The 27,142-nt window shown below is 32.5% G+C and overlaps 2 protein-coding genes across 3 annotated transcripts; both read right to left on the bottom strand.

Moving 5' to 3' along the window:
* Window positions 1–207: 207 nt before the first annotated feature.
* LOC111502444 (uncharacterized) lies at window positions 208–15,281 on the bottom strand. The gene is made up of 6 exons (XM_074177313.1): window positions 14,946–15,281; window positions 8,386–8,530; window positions 4,778–4,967; window positions 3,579–3,775; window positions 2,379–2,629; window positions 208–504 (listed from the first exon to the last, which is right to left on the bottom strand). The coding sequence occupies exons 1-6, from the start codon at window positions 15,004–15,006 to the stop codon at window positions 407–409; spliced, it is 942 nt and encodes a 313-aa protein (XP_074033414.1). The 5' UTR covers window positions 15,007–15,281; the 3' UTR covers window positions 208–406.
* A 7,486-nt stretch (window positions 15,282–22,767) lies between these two features.
* LOC111502445 (ATP synthase, subunit C) lies at window positions 22,768–26,810 on the bottom strand. 2 transcript variants are annotated; one of them, XM_023156532.2, is made up of 4 exons: window positions 26,660–26,810; window positions 26,178–26,256; window positions 25,679–25,886; window positions 22,768–23,405 (listed from the first exon to the last, which is right to left on the bottom strand). In XM_023156532.2, exons 2-4 carry the CDS (start codon window positions 26,220–26,222, stop codon window positions 23,242–23,244), a joined length of 417 nt encoding a protein of 138 aa, XP_023012300.1. In that variant the 5' UTR covers window positions 26,223–26,256; window positions 26,660–26,810; the 3' UTR covers window positions 22,768–23,241. The 2 variants fall into 2 exon arrangements, with proteins under 2 accessions (XP_023012300.1, XP_074033415.1); XM_074177314.1 differs by having other exon boundaries at window positions 26,655–26,677.
* Between the last annotated feature and the right edge of the window lie 332 nt (window positions 26,811–27,142).

The raw sequence follows: 27,142 nt of genomic DNA on the forward strand, positions 1-27,142 counted from the left end.
TTAGCATGTGTTTAAGGAACACCCTGTATTTTCATCAACACCTTTGTACATTTAATGTCATTGGGTGAATGCCTGTTGGAAATAAAGTGCTATCAATCAATCAAGAGAGTGTATAAATTGGAAATATTTAAAGTTATTTCTCAACTGAATATTTATTATATTGACTAAATTATTGTTTTAGGGTAGGGGTTAGAGAATTCACGTGAGTATAAGCGAAATTTAGCAATTTTTATTAATACATTTATCAATATAGTTCTCTTGGTATATCAATTTAAATATATTTGCATTGCAGAGGACAAGCCTCCATACCCGACACAGAAAATTACAATAATTTCTTATTATCACAATTTAAACATGGAAGTAAGTATTTGCAACAAATTCAAATATATTTTACAACTTTTAACTATCACCTAAAATTATAACTGAATATAACAGTAGCTGCTATTATTGCTTCATTGATGAGAAGAGGTTTAGCAAGGCTGTTTGTATTGTCTTCAAATATCACTGGAAAAAAAATTAAAATGTATAAATATTTTTTTTGTCATATCAAATATATGTGTGTGAATGAATAGAGGAGAGTGATTTTTCAGGAATTCAGTCTGTTAAAAAAGTAAGTACTCATAGTACTCTTTTTTTATGTGCCCGAACTTTCGCAAATCTTTATTTGCTTTAAGTTTATCGCCCACTTTATCGCCCGCTTTATGGAGGGCTGTAATATGAAAAAGGACACAATAATCATATATAAAATATAATAAGGGATAAAACAGTTATTGCATACCTCGATAAAACCAATGAACATTAGCGAAAGCTCGGGCAGCTTAAAAGAGTATTAAGTACTTGCTTTTTTAACAGTTCGATTCCCCGATAAACGGTGACTGTCACAGTCGACGCTTGAGACTAGGAAAATTGAGTCGACTCTCACAATCGACGCTTGGGAGTAGACATATTGAGACCCCGGTGTCAAGTCATAACACCCTTAAAGCGTGTCACTACCTAAAGAGTGCGCAGATTGAGACCTCATTGTAGTCATACCTCCTTGAAAAAAGACTTCAAAGTCGAAAACAAAACGTCGGAACAACTGAAAACAACAGATGCGGTTCAACCCGGACTTCAAATTATCAAAGTCGACGCTTGGGAGTAGGCAGATTGAGACCTCAGTGTAGTCATACCTTATTGAAAATGGCCTAGCCGAAACGTCGAACAACTGAAAATTAGGGGGTCACAAGTTTGAATAGGTTTTCAAGTCAGATTGTGAGAATGAAACTGTCGAAATCTGAAAACCACATTCGGTCAACAGCGGAGCAGACACAAAGAATCTGCTCTGCTCTTCCATCATCTTACAAATAGAGATAGCAGTCGAATATTCCTACTGTCCAAGTGTCTTCATATGATGATTTAGACAACACTAACCTGTAAGTACGCTTGTTAGACAACGTAGGTCATCGCTGCTTTAGTCTAAAAATAATTGTTTGACAAATAAATACCTTGGAATGGGCCAATGGTAGATTTTGCCAGACGTTTGAAGCCCAGGTATTCAGTGCCAAAAAATATTTAGTAGCTTCATTACTTTCCAGTGTGGCCAGGAATCTATGCCAGAGAAACTTTAAGTATTCTTAGTGGGGAGAGTCTTTTTTTTGCAGTTCATTACTAATTTGCTTCCAGAGCCTTTTGGCTATCGAAGATTATTTTTACTAACTTATGTGTGAGGTTGACTTCCACTCATCTCGCCAAACATAAATCAACGAACCTAGACATGTTTTGGGTCTGTGACCAACATCAGTTTTTTTATACATATGTGAACCAACTACCTCTTAGTATTTTCTCCTCGCGAAAGATCCAGTCCGCTATATTTTGGATCAGGACAGTTGGAGACGTCCAATTTGGAGGTCATTACTAGAATGCTGTGACTTTTAGTACCAACCAGTAGTCATTTAGTCATACATTTACAGTTGTCATACATTTCTGTATGTAATTCATCTTACCTCTCGCTTTTTAGAAAGATGTGGAGAGGATATAGGTCTAGATGAATTGCCATGGCCGCCAACGGTATTGAACAAATATCACCGAAGATAGCAAACAAGCCTGCCTCTGTATACTAGAGAGCTTCGCCTGAGATGTTTGCTGTAATGCTTTTGCCACGTTCCAGGTGAGTTATTTTAATAATAACTAGATATTTTACTTCCGCTGCAAATGGAATAACTTCATCACTGGAAGGAAGTGGAGTTAAATTATCCAGGTTCCCCTTTCTAATGAAGGGGCGAATCATATAACGGCAACACTATATAAATATATCGTGAGTTAAGACTATAGCTTTTAACAAAGCAATACCAAATTACCACCCACACCAGGATTTTATACATTTTTATAAAATAACTTACGAGTAGATTCAGGGGAGTTTCTTGCAACATACATCCAATAGTTTTCATTGGAAAAGTCTGTACTAGTTGTGGACGGTAACCAAGCCGGTTCAGCTTCGGGGTGCAGTTCATGGTGTTTTTCTTTCCTTAGTTGAATTGATTTTTCTGCGCTTCTGAACCACACGTTCATCAAGTTTGCTGAGCATCGAAGTTTGAGCACACCGTTTTCGAATAAGGGTTGCACGATCCTGAATCGGATGGTAGTATATGAGCTACAAATAAAAAATCACATTAGTGAAATATACATAATTTTTTATAAAAGTTTATTGCTTCAATGTTTAAATAATGTCGAAATTAAATAAAAATGTTGGATTAATGTCGAAATAATATAAAAATAGGGTGAAAAATATAATTCTTGCTACCTAAACGATACGTGCATTTTAGAGGGTGTATTGTACAGAGTTTTCCTGAATGTCATGGATGGTTTGACTATCTTGTTTGAATTTGACACAACGTTATGTTACCAACATCCATGTTCGTTTTTTTCGAGTTTGACTGATCCATTGAAATAATCAATATTGTTGTAAATCATGCCCTAAAGAAAATAACGCCGGCCGCCGCTGGTAGCCATAATTCAATTGTGACGTCACCAAGATCACGTCTAACTCATTCGAATAATAGTTGAAGTTTGAAGTGTTTTGTTGTATTCAAAGCGAAATAAAGTTAAGTTTGATTAGTGTTCAGTGTACTCGGTAAACCCACGAGGAAAAACTTAAAAATATTTTTACGTTCCTGATTGTAGCGAACAAGGGAGCACAGCAACTATCAATGGACCAACGTGCCTTCAACGTCCCATTTTTTATTTCAAAAAGAAATTTGATTTTTCAGCATTTAGTTCTTTAATTTTTCACCTTTTTTTTGCAAATCTTTCGTCAGCAGCGCATTTTTCAAACTCTGCTCTCTCTTGCCTCGATTTCTGTTTAAAAAAATGTGAAAACTGTTTTACTTATAGCACTATATTTTGGTCAAAATCAAAATTTAGTTCTCTATGATGGTAAGTCGTGCTTAGTCGATGGCAAATAATTTTCAAATGAAATATTTCTTCTTGGTATGTTTCTTTGGATTTCTGTTATAGAAATAAGAGGCATTCAGGAAAATGTTTGGGAGGGTCCAAATTCATGCTTCTAGGAACGGCTCTGCTACATGTGTGGATAATCTTACCTTACATAGTTTCCTTCAACATTTGTCTTGTATTTATGGACTTGAGGGCCGTCAACTGGCCTTCCATTCAAATGCCATGTTAAGTTAACCGCAGGATCGGATCTTCCCGAGGTGCAGGTTGCTTTAAGAAAGTCATCGATTTTATATCTGGATTTGGCACCCGTTATAGACACACTGTTTTTGGGAGGATCGACGACCTGGAAAATATTTTTTTCGAAAATACACTCTGGTTTAGGATTTGAATAATCATCTCACTTATGAACACAATAATAACCACACATAGAGTTCAATATTACTGGAGTTTTATCTCGACACCAAACCGTTATTTTAACACCTCGAGACGTGTTTCTATCACCAAGTGATCAACTTCAGAAGGAAGATTAAACACAGAGTTAATGAATTTAATTGAACTTGTGATACACTGTTTGGAACCTTTGGTATAGTAATGAATATTACTGGAGTTTTTTCCCAACACCAAACCGTTATTTTAACACCTCGACACGCGTTTCGATCAGCAAGTGATCATCTCCAAGAGAAAAATCAAACTGATCTTCCTCTTGAAGATGATCACTTGGTGATCGAAACACGTGTCGAGGTGTTAAAATAACGGTTTGGTGTTGGAAAAAAACTCCAGTAATTTTCAATGCAATTGAAATTCAATAAATTTTATAAACTACCACCAGATCTTGTAAACGTAATGTTTCATTTATTGATATATTACGTTATAAATATTGTAATATCTCACGCATAGGGTGGAAAAACACTTTATTGAGATATTTTTACTAGGAAAGTGTTTCTTGAGTAGTGTAAATCTTCCCCTGAAAAAAAATAACGCCGGTCGCCGCTGGTACATCGATTGTTACTTGGCCAAGCTCGCGCTTAACTCAACTTGTGTTTCGCGATTGTTCTAGATTCCGCGTCGCTACGATATACTTCTAGCGACTTTCCTATCGGCTTCGAGTGACTTCTATTACCATATGTAAACACTAACCACACGCATATCAGGGAAGTCTAGTTGACAGTGCGGTACGAGGTGATCTAATAAGGCGATAGACATTTGAATAATAGTTTGAAGTTTCAGTTAAAGTATTCGATTGTATTTTCAGTTTGGCAGTGAAATAAAGTTAAGTTTAATTGTACAGTGTAGTCATTTATTGACAAACCTACGGGGAAAACGTAACGTATTTCATTTTTATTACCACTAGATGAGCAGTTTTCATGTCCGTGAAAAAACTTGGTTGATCTGCAGTAACCTCACAGCTAAATTTCCCACTCATCGCAGTACTAACATTCTTCAAAACAACATGGGTTGCGTTTGAATTTTCCTCAGAGACGGTGAAGCCTTTTATTTCGAATAACTTGATTGGATGACTTTTGCTTGGAGTGAACCTATAACAAAATAGAAAGTATTAAGAAGTTTTGAGATGACATGAAATATTATTGATATGAGAATTGGTTGAAATCTGGTGAAATAAATGTGTCAAAGCTATTTTTCGGTTAGTTAACCGTGGTCTGTAGGTTTTCATGTCTGATTAGAGCATTTCGTCCGCTGCCACATCGCCTTTGATAAAGTCTACCGCAGTTGTAGACAAAACTTCGGGTATAAAAACCAATAGACGATGGTCAACAAACCTGGAAAATGGCTTTGATAAAATTGTATCCGGCGGCGAAAGTTGAAAATGAAATGAATTGAATGGAAATTTATTTCTGTTTTTGAAAAGACATGTTCTACAACAATTTATCAATTATTCAATAATTTTTAATTGTTTTTTATGCACTCGGCTCTTGAGATGAAAATTAATTAAACTATTTTTGATAATAATTGAACAATTTTTGTCACAATGAATTTTATTCAAAGCGTGTTTCACTACACCGTAACTTCTTCAGTTGAAATGTTATTGACTACATATTTTTATTATCTACCTATTTACCTAGAATTAGTAATAAAATTCTGTAATTTGTATAAAATGCATTGTAAAGTAGTTTAAAGTACAAGTGACACGCGTCTTGAAAAATTGCATATAGAGTAGTAATAATAGTAATAAACTTTACTTTAAAAAAAATTAAATATTTATAATTTTTGTAGTCGCTTGATTGAACAAAAACAAAAAACAATTTTAAATTATATATTTCGATAAGTTGTTGTGACTTTCTTCCCGTCAAAAGTTTCTTGTTTCTATGAAAATATCTCCAAAGCACTTTTTACGTAAAATTCAATGGTGTAAAAAACTTATTTTTTCAAATGAGATATAAATAGATATTGATGGAAAACTATTTTTTTAATGAAACACCCTGTATATTCCTGCATATTTCAATAGAGCTTAAAATTATCTTTCAAAAATGTAGCACACTTGATGTTTTGCTAGTCATCTTTGAAATACAGTATCAGTGTCGGGTAATCTGTTCCAGATTTCAAAATTTCTTCTTCGTAGTTATAGACAACTACTGATCTTTATTCGACAAATCCAAATGCTTTTCTGCAAATCTACCAATGGTATCTTTAATAATATATTCTTTATTTCATATAAACATTTATATATACAACATACAACATACATATATACAGAACAGATTTTAAACAGATATATATGGTATATACAAACATTGAAAGAAAAGACGTCAAATAAAAACAATAATTTTAGTGATTTGCTTCAAAATACGTTTTCATGAATCACGTTGATAATTTTGTGTTTTTTGTGTGTTTCTTTGCTCTGCTGGGCCTCGTTTGTTCCTTCTCTATAAAAAATCTCCGCCTAGTTGATTCAGAAAGTCTTTATGCTTAGTGAAATCGTTTTTTCTAATACCTACTCCGCTTTGCCAGAATGTGGTTTCTACATTTCTTCTTTTTTCGATAGTGGTACTCAGGGCCGTAGCGAAAAGAAAAACCGGGGAAGGGGGAGGAAATCCAAATTTTTTCAACCCTACTAGCAAAATTTCCCAACTTTCGAAAAAATGAAAGCCGAGGGATCAGTTACTACTATAATATATTAATTTTCTTACTTAGCTATCCAAAGATTGACTGAATGCTTATGCTCGTTAGGGTATGCACAAACATAAATAAATTCTGCTAATTATAAAAATAATAATGGGAATTATACTACTTTGGAAAAGGTCCTTGGTCTTACACCATATCCACAATGTATAGGAATATTCAATACGAATGAAAAGAAACAGCACTTAAATAATATTATGCTTATTGTTTTCTACTATTATTTTTTCTATCTTCACGGCTCAAAATTTCCCAACTATTCTAAGTCGGAAAAACAGCGAAAATTGGGAATTTTGTAAAATTGTCACTTCAAAATTTGTGGACTGTTCTCTTACTTGGGAGAAATTGAACTTTTTTTAAGTTTTCAAAGTATGGGATCTTCAAGTTATGCATGTTGGGAAATCCCAACCTTCTCCTGGTTCTTTCCCTTTTCTTATTACCTCCCCCTTTCCTTTCTCTCATTTTTAATTTTTATTCGTTTTTTTTACTATTATTTTTTTCTATCTTCACGCCCCAAAATTTCCCAACTTTTTTCCAAGTCGAAGAAGCAGGGGGGGAGGCTCCCTCCCATGGCGACGGCCCTGGTGGTACTGTCACTACTGGTCCTGAGAACTCGGAAATATCCATCACTAGGACCTGTGCCAATATTCTTTTTGTATACTCTATTTTGTTTGTTTTGTTTTTGATATAATATAACTTGACTTGACTTCCACGAAATTGTCATTGTTGTTGTTTGGATTATCATAGGTGTTATATTAGAAAACATAACATAGGTTATCGGTTCACTGTTTGAAATGTTATTGTTTACAATTGTTTTGGCGGCAATTTGTCGATTAGTTGTAATTGCCTAAGGATCCTTAGACAATGGTTAAGTTTATATTATTCCTGCTTTCTGTAACTGGTTTGCCTTCATTTGATCATAGTATAATCTTATTATTTTTATACTATGATTAGATGTTCCTGGTCTAGCGTTTGAATTGTTTATGTGTATGTATGACACTAATTCTTTCAAATACCTGATTTCTAGCAGCAGCATTTCTTTTATGCTCACGTTGAATTGTTTTTGATCTTGTATGTTGTCGGTTTTTTTGTAGCATATAACTTTATTTTCCGATAATACCTTCAATTGTTGGTTCCTTTTCGCGCAACTTTTATGGGTAGGTTAATCGCGAAACAATTTATACAAACTTTTACTCCACATTTTTTGTTTTCACAGCACTTCATAAAGTGTTCAATTTTAACTCGTCATTTGCATCTATTGAAAATCCTTCAACTTCAAAAAGTATTGTAATAATAAACTACATCAAAATACTTAATTATTTTGTCTATTGTAGGCTTGTAAACTGGTTGAATCTTTCACTAAAATGTTAATGAGTTTATTATATTCGTGTACTGAAGGTCACAAGGTCAATCTTTTCGAAATAATTTTATTTGAATTATACATTTTTTTCACCTTTGAAGATGCGTGTCACCAATCATTCGCCATCACTGGTCTAGTAGGTACTTTGCCAATGTAAGTAGAACGCAACACAAATAATAGTAATGATGGTAATAAATAAACAATTTCCACTCTATATGCAATTTTTCAAGACGCGTGTCACTTGTACTTTAAACTTTACTTTAAAAGAAATTAAATATTTATAATTTCTGTAGTCGCTTGATTGAACAAAAACAAAAAACAATTTTAATTTTTTTTCAGTCTACTATTGTGATGTGTGACATGCCACGAAAATTATGTTTCGATTTTTAAAATTTTGACATACTGAGCTCAAAAGATTCGCCATCATTGTAGAATTGTGACAAACAAAAAATATGTACCTATAAAATTCTGCTGCATCGTGGTACCACTTGACGGAATAGAGTTTGTCACCCTCAGAATCGAAAAAGCATTTCAGGATAGCATCGTGTCCTTGAATTACGGCGGTAGGCACTTCGATGCGGACTTCTTTCAGGCCGAGGCAGTCTTAAAAAAAAGAAAATGGCTACAATCCAAATACATTCACATTCTGTAGATTCAGTCCAACATTAAAATTGAAAATTAAGTTATTTTCGGTAATCCTGTCAAGATCGTCTTCGTTGAGTAGCTGGGTTTATTTGGTCGTGTGTGAATAGGTGTGAGCCACAATGAACCCTTGCGGGTTGCGGTGGAGGTTCGAATAGACCCACTCACTTTGGACCTAACCTAACATAAATCCTAAATATTTGAATTCAGTAATAAGCTCAATTTTGTCATTTTCTATTTTTATTTCAATTTGATTTAAATCTAATTCTCTGTACTTAAACAGTTTAAAGTATACTCATAAAAATGGACCATACTTTTGAAACAACTTAATATTGAAAAAAATTATCGAAACTTCAACACAAGATTTAATATGTCTGTTTTTTTATATTTTTGGTCTACAACCTAGCAATTTCCCAACAACGCTTGAAAGGTAAGGTCGTCAACTACTAGAAAACAACTATAATATCAAACGTAAGTTCTGTTTTCTGCTAGTTTTTCCAATAACGTTTTAAATGAGTCATGAATTTTCAGTTATCTCAAAGGGAAATACACATTATTTGAGTACTTATATTACTACCAAGAGATTCAATATAAACAAAACAATTAAGAAAAAAACGTTTTGGCTTTCTACTTCTCCATCTTCAAATAATAAAAAAATGTGGAGAACTTTCGAAGAAAAGAAGAAATTATCAACTTCAAAATAAACTCTTTGCGAAAAGGTATACATTATGCACAGAAGTTTCAGATACAAACTGGGAAAAAACAACTGCTTTCACATGGACATTGAATTACCCAAAGTGAAAAGTACTTTCGAAACAAACGACTTTCATATGAACATTGAATCACAATTTCCATGATGTTTGTACTTTTTACTTCTAACATTCGTTATGTAATTGAAACAGATATTCATTTCCGCCTTTCTTCGGAAATGTCTCGCATTTTTTATTGTTTGAAGATTCCAAAACGCTTTTTCCCAAAAACTGATCTCCTGTAGAATTCAGTATTCATATAAAAGTATTTGTTTCGATGGAATTTTTCTTTCGTGTAATTCAAAGTTTACGTGAAAGTAGCTGTTTCAGCAGGGCTTTTGCTTCCAGTTTGTGTCTGAAAGTTACTTCTTTGCATGATTTGAATTAATCACTCCTAAAAATATACCCCTTCCAATTCAAAATCAATGTTCATGTGAAAGTAGTCGATTTGAAGGAGCTTTTTCTTCCCGTTTGTATGTGAAATAAACTTGTGTGCATGATCAACACAGTTTTGGATAGTTTATTCTGAAATTTATTTTGTAGATGGATAGAAAGCTAAAAGACTTTTTCTCAAAAAGTATTCTCTCCTAAAATCTCATTTCAGAGGCTGTTTTGTGAGCATGAATAATAAAAATTCTTCTACAATATGAGAATTAGGTACTAATAGAAAGACTTCATATTTTTTTAGATTAGTGCCAAGAAAATATATACTTTTTAGATTATTGCCAGAAAATTTATATGTACTTCATATGCAAAATCACACAGAAAATGGTAGAGTCAAACATGGAATACTAAGTGGCGGAATGCCAAACTTACTAGATAAATGGGTCACACTGTTGCAGAGACAAAGTTCTGAATGTTCCTATCAATAGGAAACATATTAAATTCAGGAACAACTCATATTTCATGCCCACAACGATACCCTATTAGCAGATCACTGAATACAGGGCGATTGGACTACTTTATCTTTTACGGTATTGTATTCATGTCTATCGTAAATATGAACTGGGTGTATTAGAAGGGTTATTAACGATTTATTTATAGTTTTCTGAGTGTACCACTCAAGATTCTAATGATGGTTGTGAAAGGTATTAGCTTGAAAACGATATCAGTTAACAGTTTATAAAGCTACATCACAGAAAAAGATGCCAGTTGAATGTTATTCAGAAACAGAACTTGGATGGAAAATCGCCTTCGAAGAATTCATCTAAAAATTATACTGCAAATGATAACTATAAATCTGTGGTGTATTACATATATTCATCTATTTGGGACACTCGTTATATTATTTTTCAAAAAGTTATCAAGTTGTCAAAGAAATGTCAATTGAAAGAACACAAAAAAGAACGTCATATATTCATTTATAAAGTGTTATTAATACGTAAGTCATTCACAGAAAAATATATCACCAAAAACAATTCAAGAGATAATAACGGAGTAGAGAATTGAAGAAATCCACTGAATCATTTGTTTTTCTACCTCAATTTATTTTGTTTCTCAATGAAATGAACTGAAGCTATTTGATATAGAAAATATTTGTATAGTTTAGTTCGTCATAACATTCCTTTTATACAGTTTGAGCCACATTCATCCAAGATATTAGAAATCGAATTAAAATACATTATAAATTAAACTTGAAACTAATTTTCTAAATGCAATTTTTTAAAAAAATCCAGCTGCATGAGATAATTTTGATTTCCTGCCTTAGTTTTGGAAATTGATCACTGTTGTGAGACCTTACATAAAATTTCTTAGTTTTGACAATGTTTCATTACAGATACATTTTCTTTAGAGTAGCACTGTGATGACTGTTTGCTCTTCTATAAAATTTCGAAATCCAAACAGGGCTATTGAGTTTCATAGTCGATAGTTTCGTATTCGTACAACCTACTTTCATAAAATATCTTTTTTGAAAAGATAGTCTGTGTTGAATGGAAGAACATTTCAGTGTGAGTCTCATTTCCAAATGAAATGAACTCCGTCCTTTTCTCGTGTTTATTAGTTCATAGTCACAAATATGAAGTGCACAATTATTTATGAGGCGATTGTTATTATCATTGCATTTAAAAAATTATATAAAAATTACAACAATGAGGACACTACTGATAACACTGTGGCCTTTTTCGCTTTAATTATGTTATTCATTTAGACAGAGACAAATACTTAGATTTAGCATCATATATGAACATGAAAAAAAAACCACACTGAATGATGATGTCAAAAGCGACGAAGTTTTATGTAGATTGAGTTGAGTCTTATTTTGCCACTGCGTCGCAATTATCAAAAAATGGGCTAAAACTTGTATTAAGAAAAATTTATTTGTAACTTTTTTCGATATTTTGAAAAATAAACTCATTTTTGTAATTTTTTTGGGATGAATTACAAGTTGACAAAAAGCAGAAATTGATGCCCAAGTCGAATTTCGAATTGAAAACCGGTCTGCAAGAGTGCTCGTTCCAAAATTGAAGGTCGAGTCTTTCAGTTGTATTGTCAATTGCATATGCAAGAAATTTTCTGTGAAGATTCCTGCACTGACGCCTGTCGGATATAATCCAACACCCTTCGTGGTATTAGCCAGGGGAGTAGTTGTTTTCTGATGGCGTCAGTCCGTTCAACCTACTGTGTAGGTATATTCGAGACTGGCTTGAACGTTTGAAGTTCATTTCTTTAGATTTGTTTACTGTCAGTCTTCAAGCATAGCACACTGACTAATAAGAAAAATCCTAAAAGTTGTCTCAAAACCTACTTAAGGTGGGGCATATGCGACTATTGAAATCTAAAGTCTAAGGTCACGAAAATCTATTTTTTGCAAATATCTCGTTTCCTATGGGTTTTTCGCTATTTGTATTTATTGTCAATATTGTAGGGGATTAAATTCCCTACAATTTGTGTCAAAAAAATGTGTATTCGTTGATTTGTTTTCGAGATAGAAGGAAAAGAACGGGCGGTTAGAGCATCATTTAAGGTCAATCGGTTGTCCCGGTCAAAAACACGCCATTCAAAGTTTATTAATTTTTGATAAATACATAATTATTCATAATTTTCATTTCTGCGCTAAAAAAATTTTCAAAAGGATTTGAGAAACTGCCGAATTTGGATCAACTTGCAGCAGCATTTGAAGATGAAAACTGTCCGGTTCAAAGATTATTTGAAAATGGAATTCCAATCCAAATGCTCCAAAATTTGTCTACAAAACCTGTGCAGTTATCAAATATCCCCCAGCAAGTGCAGCAGCTCACCAACATTTCAATCGTGTCTATTATTGTTATTAGGGAATGATTTGGAACCCCAGAAATGGGGTTGGACAATGAGTAACGAATTCCTGGAACCTATCATGACCATTTTGGCACCTGCTCCAGAGAGGGATTGCTCAACACAATATTCTGCAACTGCAAGAGTCGTTGAAGTTAGCGATGCATGTGGATGCATATTGGGGTTGCAGTGCTCTTTAGCTTGTGGCCAGTGTAATGGGCAAGCTTGTCACAATGCTTCACCATATCAGAACGATGTCAATAAAGACAGAATCTGTAATCACGAAATCATGGGAGATCTGGAGACATGTCGTTGAAGACGACAAAAAAGAGGACTTTGAAGTACTACAGCTGTCGGAAGACGACGATGAAGAAGAAGATAATTAAAAATATAAGTTGTGGTTCCTGTAGTTTTTATTCATTTTTTTAAATTTCAACAAACTCTTACAAAGATTCAAAATTGATGAACACTTCAATCTAGCAGATCACTATTATAATCTTCATGCAATCATTGTTCACTGTGGTTCTGGCGTTGAATCTGGTCATTATTACGCCTTGGCCAAAGACGAAACGGACTGGTTTAAGTTTGACGATAGTCATGTCACTAAGTGTTCTGGCGATGTATTGAATTTATTGGAGCCTCTGGAGACAGCCTACATTTTTTTTTATGAGAGAGATGACATTGGCAGATCAAGATCTTCAGATGATGTGGTGCTGCAGGTTTTTCCGGGTTTTCTTGCAGTTGAAAAAGCAAATGCGCCACTGGAATCAATGAAGTCGCCCCGGAGCGCCAATTAATTTTTGTTGTTTGTTTTATAATTTCATGATACGTATTTTGGAAGTTTATCATTAGGTATATTTAATTTTCACAATCATGAATGCATGGAATATTTTTTAATCAAAACATTAATTAGGAATTCCTTTTTTTATTTATTTAAGAAGATATTAATATAAATTACATTAGAATTGAAATATAATTCAAGTATTTTCCTCCACAATTCCAAAACTTCACGGGCAGGTAAGTGTTATTAAATAAATTGTTACTCAATTAAAAATAGATATTTGTGTAAAATAATTATTAATATATGATCTGTTCTGTTAAAATCTGTTTTTTCCGTTAACCAGCTGTCGCACCCCTACGAACGACAACCCTCAGAAGTCGAAGCTTGGGCGAGCTAAGGATTAACGAGGTCTTACCTTTTAACGTGTGATTCCTAATACGGATGATGATGTAATAATTAATAAGAAATGAAAATTATTAATAAGTATTTGATTATCAATAATTAATAAACTGTGTGTATGGCGTGTTTCTGACCCGAAACCTACCGATTGACCTTAAATGATGCTCTAACCGCGCGCTCTTCGCCCAATATTGATGAAAACCTCATAGAAAACAACATATTTGCAAAAAATGTACAAAAACTCTATTTTTGTGACCTTTCACCTTAGATTTTAATAGTCGCGTACACTCTACCGTGTGTAGGTTTTGAGATAACTTTCAGGATATCAAAAAAAAGTTTATACGAGTTTATAACTGAGTTTCTCACATTCCGAGGTGAACTTACTAAGATGACTGGACTATATATTTATATTGTTTTTGTTTGTGGAATTCAAGGTTTGTTTTCTCGTACAAGCTTATAAAAAATAATTTTCATAATTATAAAGAACTATTATTCAAATGCTAACTTTCGTATGTTGACGTAAAATCATTGAAATTTTATCAAAAATATTTTTGTGAAATGGACGTGTCGTACATTTTTTATATCAAAAAAGATGAATAAACCCCCACTTGTAACTTCGAAAACAATAACAATTTTGAATTGACAATGAAGATACCTATTCAATGATGTAACAGAAGCTCATACACTCATTTAAAAATTTATGGGTTGCAATTCTTCCTCCAAGAGATGAAATTTTTAGATAACATAATATATAAAATTTTTTTACTAACATTTTTTATAAATATGCACAATGATTTAAATAAATAATCTATTCAGTTTGACTATTTTACACTGTATGTATAGAAATATATGAAATTACTTTGTTTTTGCTCTCACAGAACTCTTTGATTTTAGTCGAGTCAGATTTTTTTGCCAAAAATGTATCTCACTTGTACCATCTAGTTTGATTGTTTGGTTCTTAGGTACACTTTTTGATCGCGTCAGTGTTCTGACCAAATATATAATCAAAAAACAATTTCCATCACAAAATAATGGAAAAATGTATAACTTAATTCAAATGAATACTCCTCTAAATTCGTAGAATATTCACCTCTTTTCATCCATGAAAAAGTGATTCTTTTGTGTCACACGTGACACATCCCTACGTACGCCCTGAATCAGAACAACACCACCATAATATATTTCCGCGACTTACCTCTACATAAAGCACAAATAGCGAAAATGCCAACAAGAAAGCATTTTCCACCAGATTTCATCTTAGAATTCGCGTCACGTACAACATTAACTTGAGTGGATGGAATTGAAGGCACGGATTGGGGTTATTGAGTTTTTCAGTCTCAATTCTCCTGGACGCACAAACAACTAGGGTGGAAACGTTGCGATTATTGAAAAGTGGAAAATCCTGGCATTCCAGGATGTGGATTATTACATTTGGCGGATGCAACTGCGCACAGCATCCAATTCGATTTTATACAATTGAATCAATCTCGGAGGATCATCTTCGATATCCAGGGGTGGTTTCAGTAACGACCGTTGTGATTTATTTGAGAACACCGAGTGAGCTATGAAGATAGTGTGTCATCCGTTATATTTGGATTGGTGTAAAAGGGGATTGTTTTTGGCAATGGCGGGTCTGCGTGGGATGTTTACTCACTTCTTTTATCTCATGTTATATATCGTGTCACCTTCAAATGTTTTTTAGAGGAACTCAAGACAAACATTTTGCGGATAAATTATTCCATGAATAAAATCTTACGTATTCTATAATAAATATATTTTCGGTTTAAAGAAGAAAGTAATACAAATCATGAAACAACAAAAATTAATTGGTGCTCCGGGGCAACATCATTGATTCCAGTGGCGCATTTACTTTTTCAGCTGCAGGAAGAAATCAAAAGAAAGTTCAACTGATTCTCGTATAGTTTAAATAATGTATGAAATATTCATCAGAATATTGATGATAATGAAGTAAAGAGAATCGAAACTTTCTTGTTTTTTACCACTTTTATTTGTAACTAACGTTATTGCAGTTTCGTCCTATAAGGACATTTTCAAACTTATATATTAATGTACTTTAACATTATTGTATAATGTACTATAATACATTAAAGTATACATAATGCATTAATGTATAATACAGTTATACATTAATGTATACATTCAAACTTATACGTTAATGTATCAATACATTGATGTATACATAATACAATATTGTTTAATATACTTATACTTTAATATACTAATGTATACATTTGAAAATGTCCTTATAGGACGAAACTGCAGTAGTTACAAATGAAAGTGGTAAAAACATAGAAAGTTTCAATTTTTTTTTTCTTCATTATGATTTCCTACCACGTAATAACTACATCCATCAATATATTGATAATAATTTAATAGTTCATAGCACAAGATATTTTTTAGATTTTTTTAAAATTCATTTAGCTGAAATTTTTCAGAGAATTTGGGATATTTTTACATAATTTAAAACCACTTCAATGAATCGATTATTCTTATTCACTAATATTTGATGTAATATTCAAAATCCTTAGATTTTTTATTGCATTGTTGAATATTGATTATTATTCGTTTCGAAAATCTGATATCAGTGTTTCAATTTGTTTTTTGCCACATGAATAAAGCAAAGTTTGAGTTGTATACCACTGATATGTCTAATTTTAGTTTGTATTTGTTCATAAACACATTTCACTAATTTACTAATGAATGAATCATGAATGAATTAACAAATGAATGAAATAGTAGTATAGTAATAGTATTGAAATAGTAATAGTATACATGAGTCAAATATCTGAAATGTACAGAGTGGACCAAATTGGACACTTTTAAAGGAAACTCCTGTTTTCAAACTAGATAGATGAAAACTGATGTTTGTGTCTGAGGGTCAAATTTCATAGCAAATTCAATGGTGAAAACCACAGATCGATATCTATCATGTTTTTCGAAAACGTACATTTTTGAAAGGTTACTGTAACTTTTTTCTTGTATTTCCATAGCACTTTTTTATGTAGAATTCAATGGTGTGAAAAACTTATTTTTTCAAATGAGATATCAATAGTTATTGATGGAAAACTATTTGTTTTCAATGAGACACTCTGTATATTCCTGCATATTTCAATAGAGCTTAAAATTACCTTTCCAAAAATGTAGAACACTTGATGTTTTACTAGAGTCATCTTTGAAATACAGACCTGTTAGGATTTTTCATGTAGACTTTGAAACGCACACTTTGATCAAGTAGGCTTTGGACGACGTGGCGATAAAACAGAAATAAATTGTTCATTAGTAGTAGTTATCAAATGTTAATTAAAACGCATAGTTTTAATAAAACTGATAACCATTTATACTATATTTACTACTTATAAATGAAACTTCAACAATAATAATGATAAAAAACAATGAATTATATTTCTTCTGAGAATGTGTTCAAAATGTCTACCAGCTCCTCTTACACACAGGCGGCACCTCTTCTGAACGTTTTTTTTGTCGAATTAATAAGTTCAATAGGAGTGAGAGAAGCAAAACTTTACATTACTGCCGCTTCCAATTCGTAACTAGAATTGGTCGGCAATTTAAAAATAAGATGTTTCAACCTTCCCCAGAGGTAAAAGTCCGTAGGCGTTAGGTCCGGCGACCTGGCCGGCCAAGAGTTGGGCTATCCAATTATTACCAACATTTGCTGCCAAAAAATTGATGACAATTGCAGTGTTGTGAGCCGAAACCCTGTCTTGTTGAAAATATACTCAGAAACGATGATAGATATCGATATGCGGTTTTCACCATTAGGTTTGTCGTAAAATTTGACCCTCAGACACAGCTATCATTTTTCATCTATCTAGTTTGAAAACAATGGTTTCCCTTTGAAAGTGTCTAATTTGCCCCATCCTGTACATGTATGAATATTATGATCATCTGAAATGAATAAATTGTACCGAAGGACTTTTAGGTGTTTTGTAAACTTTTGAAGTCTTTCAAGAATATTTTGAATACACTGTGAACTGATCCAACTGAGGATGCTACTATGTAGAGAAACGCGTATTGGAAATAAAGTATATATTGTGAAGCTTTGCAGTTATTACCATGAATACTTTGAAAAATAGAGAAATAATTGGAGTATCGCTTCGAGCGGTACCCATAGAAAGACAGGTGGGTATCCGCGATACCACTGAATATTCTTTCCCACGAAAGTTACCAATACTGGGGGGGGGAGTTGATAATGGTTCTCGTCGCCGTCTTTCCAAAGCATCCAAAAGTTTAGTGCAACGTACTAGTTTTAATAATTTGAAACAATGTTCATTAAGCATATGGCGCTGGCTTCAGAAAAGCCAGCGACACACTAGCATTAAACCTTTCTTCTCTATAAAACCTGATATGCGTTCTTTGAAACGAAGTTCAATGGACCGTCTGAGAAAATTGCTGCTCATTGTCCTCGTAGCTTATTTTATGAATATCAGACTTTCAATTACTATCATCTTAACTAGAGTTGCCTAACATATAGGCAAGGTAGGAAACGTACATATGCTCAAGATCACAATTTAAAAATGAGCAGGAGACCGCTGCAAATGTATGAGTTTCTGTCCCGTGTGAGGAGGTAGGTTTATTGAGTAGAAGGACCGGAAGTGCTAGAAAAGTGACATGATTTGCATGCACACATAAAAACTGAATCACTGATGACTGGAAGAGAACCCTATTTTCTGATGAAACAAGAATAAACCTGTTAAAGTTCAGATGGGCGGCAATGTGTATATAGATGACCGGTCCACTCCTTGACTCGTTGGTCGTGCATCTAAAATGTTTTGAGTGGTAATTATTTCAATGGCCGTTCACAGTTAGTCATTGTTTACCCAGAGCAATTAATGCTAATACTACATATATAAGGTGCCCCTGAAGAATATCATCTAGGAGTTGGTAATGCTCATGTTCTGTTTATTGATTACGATTTTGCGTTACCGCATTCGACAAGATTTGGCACGGAGTAAATGAACTGGCCAGCACGAAACCCGGATCTGAATCCTATTGAGTATATATGAGACCTTATTAGGAGAACAGTTAGAAATTTGCCGGTTATACGGAACCTACGAATAGCTGGATCATGTTGTTTCAGCATGAGTGAATAAATATTTCCCAACATTTTATTGAAAACTGCATTAGAGGTTTACCACGCCGGATTCAGACTGTTATCTGAGCCACAGAATCATCTCATATTACTTTGTTCTCTTTGTCAACTAGGTAGGGCACATTTTTTAGTTAGTCTAGAAAAATAAAAGTTTCGAATTAAGTGATGTGTGATAATTTTGAACATAATCAGTGTATTTATTTTTATGAAAATATCTCAATATCTTTATTGCGAACTTCTCGAGAGTTCATTCAATGAAACTGGTAAAAATCAAGGGTTTCAAACATAGCTGCGATTATCAATAACGGGAATTCCCCTTCAAAAAAAGTAGGAACGTCTTTGGTTCAGCAAGCACCAAAAACATAAACGGGGACTTACTTGAATTAAATTTCCATATAAACAGAAGAATATAAAGTGGTGCATTTATTATAATATGGAATACTAGATCGATGTTGAATATTTAAAGAGAACAGAAAATGTGTCGTAGAATATCAAAAGTACCAATGGTTTATTTGAATTTATCCGAACTATGCTAAAAGAGAATAACGCAAAAGAAATTATTTATTTTGAGAACGATTTTGTAATTTCAAAAGTCGAAATTTTGAGATTTAAGTGGAAATTTCGAGTTTAAAAGTCGTAATTTCCAAGAAACAAATTATAAAAATATGCGACCCTTTTGCGCTTCCATAAAATTTCGACTGTAATCTCGAAATTTCGATTTTAATCTCAAAAATTTCAAGTTTAAAGTCGGAATTTTCGAGAAGCAATTTCACCTAATTTTGAAATATCGATTTTAATCTCAAAATTCCACGTTTGAAGTCATTTCCAAGAAAGAAATTATAAAAATATGTGGCCCTTCTGGGCTTCCGTTAAATTTCGACTTTAATCTTGAAATTTCGATTTTAATCTCAAAATTTCTCGTTCATAGTCAGAATTTCTAAGAAAAAATAGAAATATGTGGCCCTTCTACGCTTACGTAAAATTTCGACTTTTATTCCAAAATTTCGATTTTAATCACAAAATTCCGCGTTTAAAATCGTAATTTCCAAGAAACAAATAATAAAAATATGTGGCCCTTCTGGGCTTCCGTAAAACTTCGACTTTAATCTCAAAATTTCGATTTCAATCTCAAAATTCCGCGTTTATAGTAGAGTATGAATTTATAAGAAACAAATAATAAAAATATGTGGCCTTCTATACTTACGTAAAATTTCGACTTTTATCTCGAAATTTCGATTTTAATCTGAAAATCCCGAGTTCAAAGTCGGAATTTATAAGAAACAAATAGAAATGTGGCCCTTCTGCTCTTTCGTACATCTTTGAAGAAAACATATTTTGCTTTTTTTAACTTTCAAAGAAATTTTTTTGGATATATATTAAGGCCTAAGCTCAGTATCGAAACAAATAGAATAGTCATCAAGCAAAATCGTTACATTAAACTCATTTTAGATATTAAATATGAAGATTCCTGTAAGAAACCTTTCCGGAATACACATTACCGTGTATTCATCTTTACAAAATACAAAATTATGTTCATACAAATTCCCATTTGCCAAGTGAAAATGTGGAAGATTATTCTCATATCAAAAGACAGAGAACCGACTTCACTAGAAAAAAACATTTCCTATTAGCTCCTCAAGTTGGACGGTACCTGTCGTCTGCACAAATTGAGAGTTGCCAGAAACTTAAAACACCTTTATGTCACACCAATTTGTGAGCTGCTTCTCAACAACGATAGATTTTCAATCAAAATTCAAACTAATTGAATACAATAACGAAAGTGAGAAACATTTTTTAATGCGTTTTCATTATTTTCATTATCATATAATGGTATTTCTCTCATTCAGGATATCCATCACAAGTGAATCTCATTTTATTGTATTCCTGTTACAAGTCATATAAAAAGTATAGTACTCTACTCGTGAAAAAGAACAATCACTCGCTTGCATGATTTACGACGCTCGCCTTCTGTTTGCGTCTTCATACTTCATACTCACGTGTAATGACATTTATCGCTCTTTGAAAAATATACTATCAATTTCACCATCACAGAACATCTGAAGTGAAACAAAACAAACAAATTCAGGAAAACTCGAAACACATTCTTCTAACAAGACGTTTTTACATTTTTTGGGAAACATATTTTGGGAAATGTAACGTGTGATTTACAATTTCTGTGTAGAAAATTTGGAATGAAAACGTATTTAAAAACGCTCTTTAATGTGAGAACTTGAACCTCATATCTACTCAAATTATTAAAAAAACTTTTCCCATATATTATGAAAAAGAAAAACCACTTCAGTAAAGTCCTGAGACCTTGCAGGACACAAAACCACTCTCAATTTTCTGTTTTTTACGTTATGGTTAGGGCAAATTATAAAATTTGGACAGAAATATTACTGGAACTCTGTCATCCATTTTCATTTACTATAATGTGTAGTAATCCTGTGAATGATAACTGTTTCAATTCCATTTGGCAAAAAGTGTTGATAAATCATTGTTCATATGAAAGTAGTTGTTCCAATTTGTGTTTGAACATTATTTTTTATAAAAACATCTTTGTGTGGAAATTATCTTGAAATTAATTCCTTTCTTCCATCTTTTGGAAGATTCCATTTTTTTTTTTATTTCAAGATGGAGAAGTAGAAAGCCGAAACCTTTCCCAAAAATTCATCTCTCCCGAAAACATAGCCCATTCATTTGTTTTGGGAATCATCTCTGGTTTTTTACTCAAATCCTTGAACGATATGAAATTTAATTTTTTTCATAAGCAAACATTTCTGGTCAATTTACTAACTGATCGCATTACTAATCAGATTCAAAAACCTCTTACATTATTGCAATTGCATTATTAACAAATTTCAAACTTAAACTTATTTTACAAAAAAATTCAGTCATCTGATAATTGAACTACTATTTGAAGCAATCACATACGTCAAGCAATTTATTAATTAAATTACTCAATAAAATCCAATGTAAATCAAAATTTTCTCACAATCCCCACCCTCAGATAGTTTTCCTTCAGTGCTAGTGTAGTCTTTATGAAAAAAAAACTAAAATTTAAGTTTGCCAATAGAGCAGAGTAACCATTCAAAACAAATTTGGCACTTACTTCACAAATGACAGGCATTACACAACAGTTTTGTAAACTGAATTTAGCAATTATTTACATATACATTCATTATTTTCGATAGAGGGATCCTCATATTTTCATTCATTTATGTAATGAAATTGTTTTATACAGGCAGTTTTTTTCAGGTGCTATTTTGGAAACGGTAGGTCGGTTAAATTAGACGAAAGTTTTCTATTTTGGGGAACTTAAGTATCTTTTCAGATTCAGAATGTCAGTGGTTGTTTTTGAGATATTTGCCAAAAACTAGAACTGTTAAGTATCGTTTTTTGGCTCTACCGCCTCCATTTCGAGTGATGTAACAAAAAAGGAAGGGGAACTTTCAATACTGTTTCATATTCGTTACAATCTAATGAAAACCAATTTGCAATGCGACGTTTCGTTCATTAGATTTCATCATCAACTTCATTTATTAAATGTATACCTCTAGTTATTTTCATCAACTTTTGTAGCCACTATAATAAATTTATCTATGTATTACAATACAGGTTCATATTTAAAAAAAATAATAGTTGACGAGATCTAATGAATGAAATGGAGGAGATTAACTTAGAATGATTCAAACGACTACATCATGAAAACTGAACATTTTCTCAACTCTGAAAGTAGAATTGAAATATTTTATTAAATTTTGTCTTTTTGAAAAACCAATCTGAGCACATGATCAAATCATTGAATCCCGAATTGTTTCATTAAAAAAATCTGAAATGATGCCACAACTACTGTTGAGAAGAGGTTGCTATATCAAACTTCATGTTTCAAGAGTACTTTTAATCGATTCCTAAATCCAGCCGGAGTTCAAAGACCCACTTTTTTGCTCACATTAAAGATTTATAAAATGAAAACAATTTATTATCCTTAAAAATAATTGATAACAGCTCTGATTGTAAACTGGGAAGAATACATACATATAAAAAAAACAGCCTAATTTAATATTTAAAAAGGACTAAGGTTTCTGTATAATGAAATGTCAAACTGTACAATAGGTGTGTTTACTGATCATTTTCCTAGAAAACACATGAAAAAAACTCTTGATAAATACATGCCAACCTTTTCTTCATGAAAGTAAGCCCAAATTCTCTATCAAAAAATTATAATTGGTCACATATTCATAAAGAGTATACACAAATAAAAAGTCCTATTGAAAAGTTTAGGTATATGAGGTTACAAGATGTTATTGTAACAAACTGTGGAATTGATGGTGAATTGGTGCCAACGAGAGGCAGTAACTTAGAAGGCAAACAACAACAAGAATGCCATCATAAGACAGAACAGTCCCATAGCCTCAGACAAGGCGAAACCCAAGATAGCATATGAGAAAAGCTGTTGTTTCAGACTGGGGTTTCTGGCGTAACCAATGATGAGGGAACCGAATACTGTTCCAATTCCAGCTCCTAGAAACAAAACAAATATTAAATTTGCTACATCCTATCAAGATAAAAATAATGCAAATGGAAATAGAACAGCCTAGTTTCAATATTATTATTACTCTGTTCTACTTCCTTCACCTAAAAAAAAAATTATATATAAAACTGAACCTACCAAGCCCGAGAAAATATATTATAAATTTGCATGGATCCTCTTTCTCTTGATATTCTCAAACCAAAGAGCATACTTGATGTTCACCAATTTCAATAATTTTTCAAAATAATGTTCAAACCAGTAAAAATAATTTTATTTCAAATTCAATGGGAAATTGCATATATTTCTATGGTATTTATTTCTTAAATCTAAAAGGCAAATAACATCAAGAAAGCTATCATAATGCAAAATAAACCCATCGCTTCTGATAGGGCAAATCCAAGAATTGCATAAGAAAATAGCTGCTGTTTCAAAGAAGGGTTTCTAGCATATCCGATTATCAAACAGCCAAAAACTGCACCGATACCAACACCTGAAATTATCATTCTAATTTAAAATTTGCAAAATATGTAAAATTTTGACCATCGAACTCTAATGAAAAAGTCAAAAAGCAGGCAACTGGACTGGAATTTTGATACTATCGATTTAAATTATTTTCATAAATACATTTATATGGAAAATATGTAAAATGTGCTGCAGTAGCTGATGAATAGCTGATGTTCGTTTTCAGGACCAACTTAATTGGTTCAAGATGTCAAAAAAAATTATCTGAACACAACACTGGATTCAAGTAGTTTTCAAATGGTTCATGTCAAAATGCGTTCATCAATAAAAAAGTTATAGGTTATAGACCTTTCATCAAAATTCTGACTTGGAATCATCAGGTTTTGCTTCAACACTGTCTAGAATTTCATAGAAATCAATTCATGATTGAATAAGTTATAAGTGAAGAAGAGTTGAATGATGGACAACAATTATTGCATCAAAATTTCTTCACTTATAATTTTTTCAACAATAAACAGATTTCAATGAAATTCTGAACATTGATGAGCCAAAAACCTACTGAATCCAGTGGAGTAGTCAGAATTATGATGATGAAAGTTCTAAAATTCATTTGGTGGGATAATTGAATGACATTTTTCAAATTTCATTCCCTTAAACTTTTTCAATGACCTTTTGACCTAATTTTGACATTTCAAAATTACCCAAATCCAGTGGTGTCGTCAGATTAAACAAAATCAGTAAATTGTTTTTTTGATTTTTGACACAAGAATAATAAAAGTTGGCCCTGAAAATAAAGTCTCAATGACATATGGGCTCTAATAGACTTCTCAAATGTCTGCCCAATTGAAAAAAAAATCCAATAAGCTAAAAATAATGTTTTTTGAGTATATTCATTTTAAATGTGTCACACTGTATATATATATATATATTAAACGAACTTGAAAGCACATTCGAGAGTTTGACATAGACCTCCTTTTGATAACTTGCGCGATATATAGTATGAAAAAGGCAAATTCACCCACCACAAAAGGTTTTGGAGTAACAATTCATTCTTTCAGGTTGCACATGAGACATTACTCACAACCAGGCAAAAAAATTACTTGAATTGTGTTACAATCGTTTGTCATATAACACTCAATTCATTTCAATTTAGAGGTTAACTTCATGGTTTTCAAGAGAAAATAAAGTTTTAAAAATAACTTGAATTCAATGAAGCACTAGGCTAAGTTTTCCATTTTTGTTATGATCTGTTTATGACCCCTAAAACGTTTCGACAAGAAAAAGTATTCTAAAATTATTTCATTGCAAAAACCTCAATGTCATCTTTGTTTTAGGGTTTTCTGAAGTTCCCCTGAAAACAGAATGAATTTTCGATAAAGATTTGCAAATACTTAATGTAACTTATGCTAATTGTTTTTTAGAACAGAGAAAGTTATATAATATACCATCCAATTTGAAGTTAAAAAAATTAACATTATGAAAGTTCAGCCACTCTTAAGTATTCAATAAAAAACAAGAACTGAAATAATCATTTCCTCTTTTTTCAGATATGAATTCTCTATGGCTACGAAATTATTGTTCCCAGCAAGTTACAAGTACAAAAGTATCGTGTAATGAACAGAATATAACTAAAAGTTTGGAATAATCTCAATTATATAATTATGTTGCATAATGACGAAAGTTAAAATATTAAGTTAACTCTTTTTGAGTGTATGAAACCGAGGCGATTTCAGTGAAAAGAAAACCTCTTTGATCAGGTGAAAAGTATTTGATAATCCTGAATAATTAAAATGAACCATACCTGATCCTGCGACTCCTACTGTTGCAGCTCCAGCTCCAATGAATTTGGCAGCAGAGTCAATGTCTCTGTTTACTTGAGAGGTCTGAAAACTGCGGATGGCAGGTAGGAGGGATGGCTGCTTGTGTTGTTGAACATTCTGAACTTGAATTTGACTTTGACTTACTACACTGCTCAGTGGCCTCATGTATTGTTTGGAGTTGGCAATAAGCTGGAAGAAAATAATGGTCAAACAGGAGTTTTTCAAGTGAAAACTTCGACCTCTACAAAAGAATCTGATTTTTTTCAAAAATGAACATTTTCTGAAAATCTACTGCCTAATTCAACATTCACGCAAACTTGTTTAAAAAAAACAGTTTTTTGACTTATTATAACACACTAGGTGCGTTTAACTTCATTATAGATATGATTCTCAAATATAATATATCTGTAAGTTACATAATAGTCCGATTTTCCATGGATGGATTTTAAAGTGTGTAAATATAAAATAAAGTTCACTTACTGCGCTCCTTGTAGCTGGGGCAATCAATCTGGCACAGGCAAACATTTTCTTAGTTTATTTCGTTCGCTACTTCACAAGCCTAAAAAGAAATTCGAAGTTGATAAGATGGCAGCCGACTATGAACTGTCAAAGTCACAGGTCCGCGACTGAAGGGTTACTTATTACATAACGTAGTGAACCATTTGTTAACGTGGACTTTGTGTATGAATTTAAACTAAAATAAAATTGAAAAATGAATATGAATATTGCCAAAAATCAAACCTATAATAATGTAAAGTTAGCATTTAGATAAATGACAATCACAAAAATGGCCGTAGATAAAAGCTAGTTTTACGTAAGAGGAAATTCGTAAAAGTTTTGTAATTGAGTAAATATTCAAATATACTCTTTTTTTATTGATTTGATATCTCACGATATCCATGATTTAAGGCGATGGCAAGCGATAGACGAAAAATTTATAGATATATGAAATACTACCTTACCAAAGAACAGTGTAGCACAACACGAAAGCGAATTTCGGAACTGTGAACGAAATGAACCAACCACTGAAAAAACTGCAGGAGATTGCGCAATGTGCATAGATACGCTCATGCGCAAATTTATCTTTTATTCTCTCAAAAAGTGGAATATCTCGCGAAAGTTGCATTTTGGCTCCCATATTTTAGGAGAGGAAACTCTCGGCAGCTGTGTTTTTAGTTATACTTTAGTTATACAATTTATACCTCATTTTCTATTTTGAATTTTTCTCAAAATTATTGTGTACATTATTCACAGGCACAGGCTTCAATAATTTTTTTTGTACATTAAACGTATATTTATTTATATTTTTTTAACATATAACTTAAAAACTCTAACTTCAAGGTGAAAATAATGTGAATAAGATTGAGAGGTAAGATAGGGTTATAATGAAAAAAATATCCTAATTATATTACAGAAAGTGAGATTTAAATTCCTCCCCTCCCAAC

This window comes from Leptinotarsa decemlineata, unplaced genomic scaffold (assembly GCF_025532065.1).
Source record: "Leptinotarsa decemlineata unplaced genomic scaffold, Ldec_3_MD MMD2_tig00002974_RagTag_RagTag, whole genome shotgun sequence".
In the NCBI taxonomy this organism is placed as follows: Eukaryota; Metazoa; Arthropoda; class Insecta; order Coleoptera; family Chrysomelidae; genus Leptinotarsa; species Leptinotarsa decemlineata.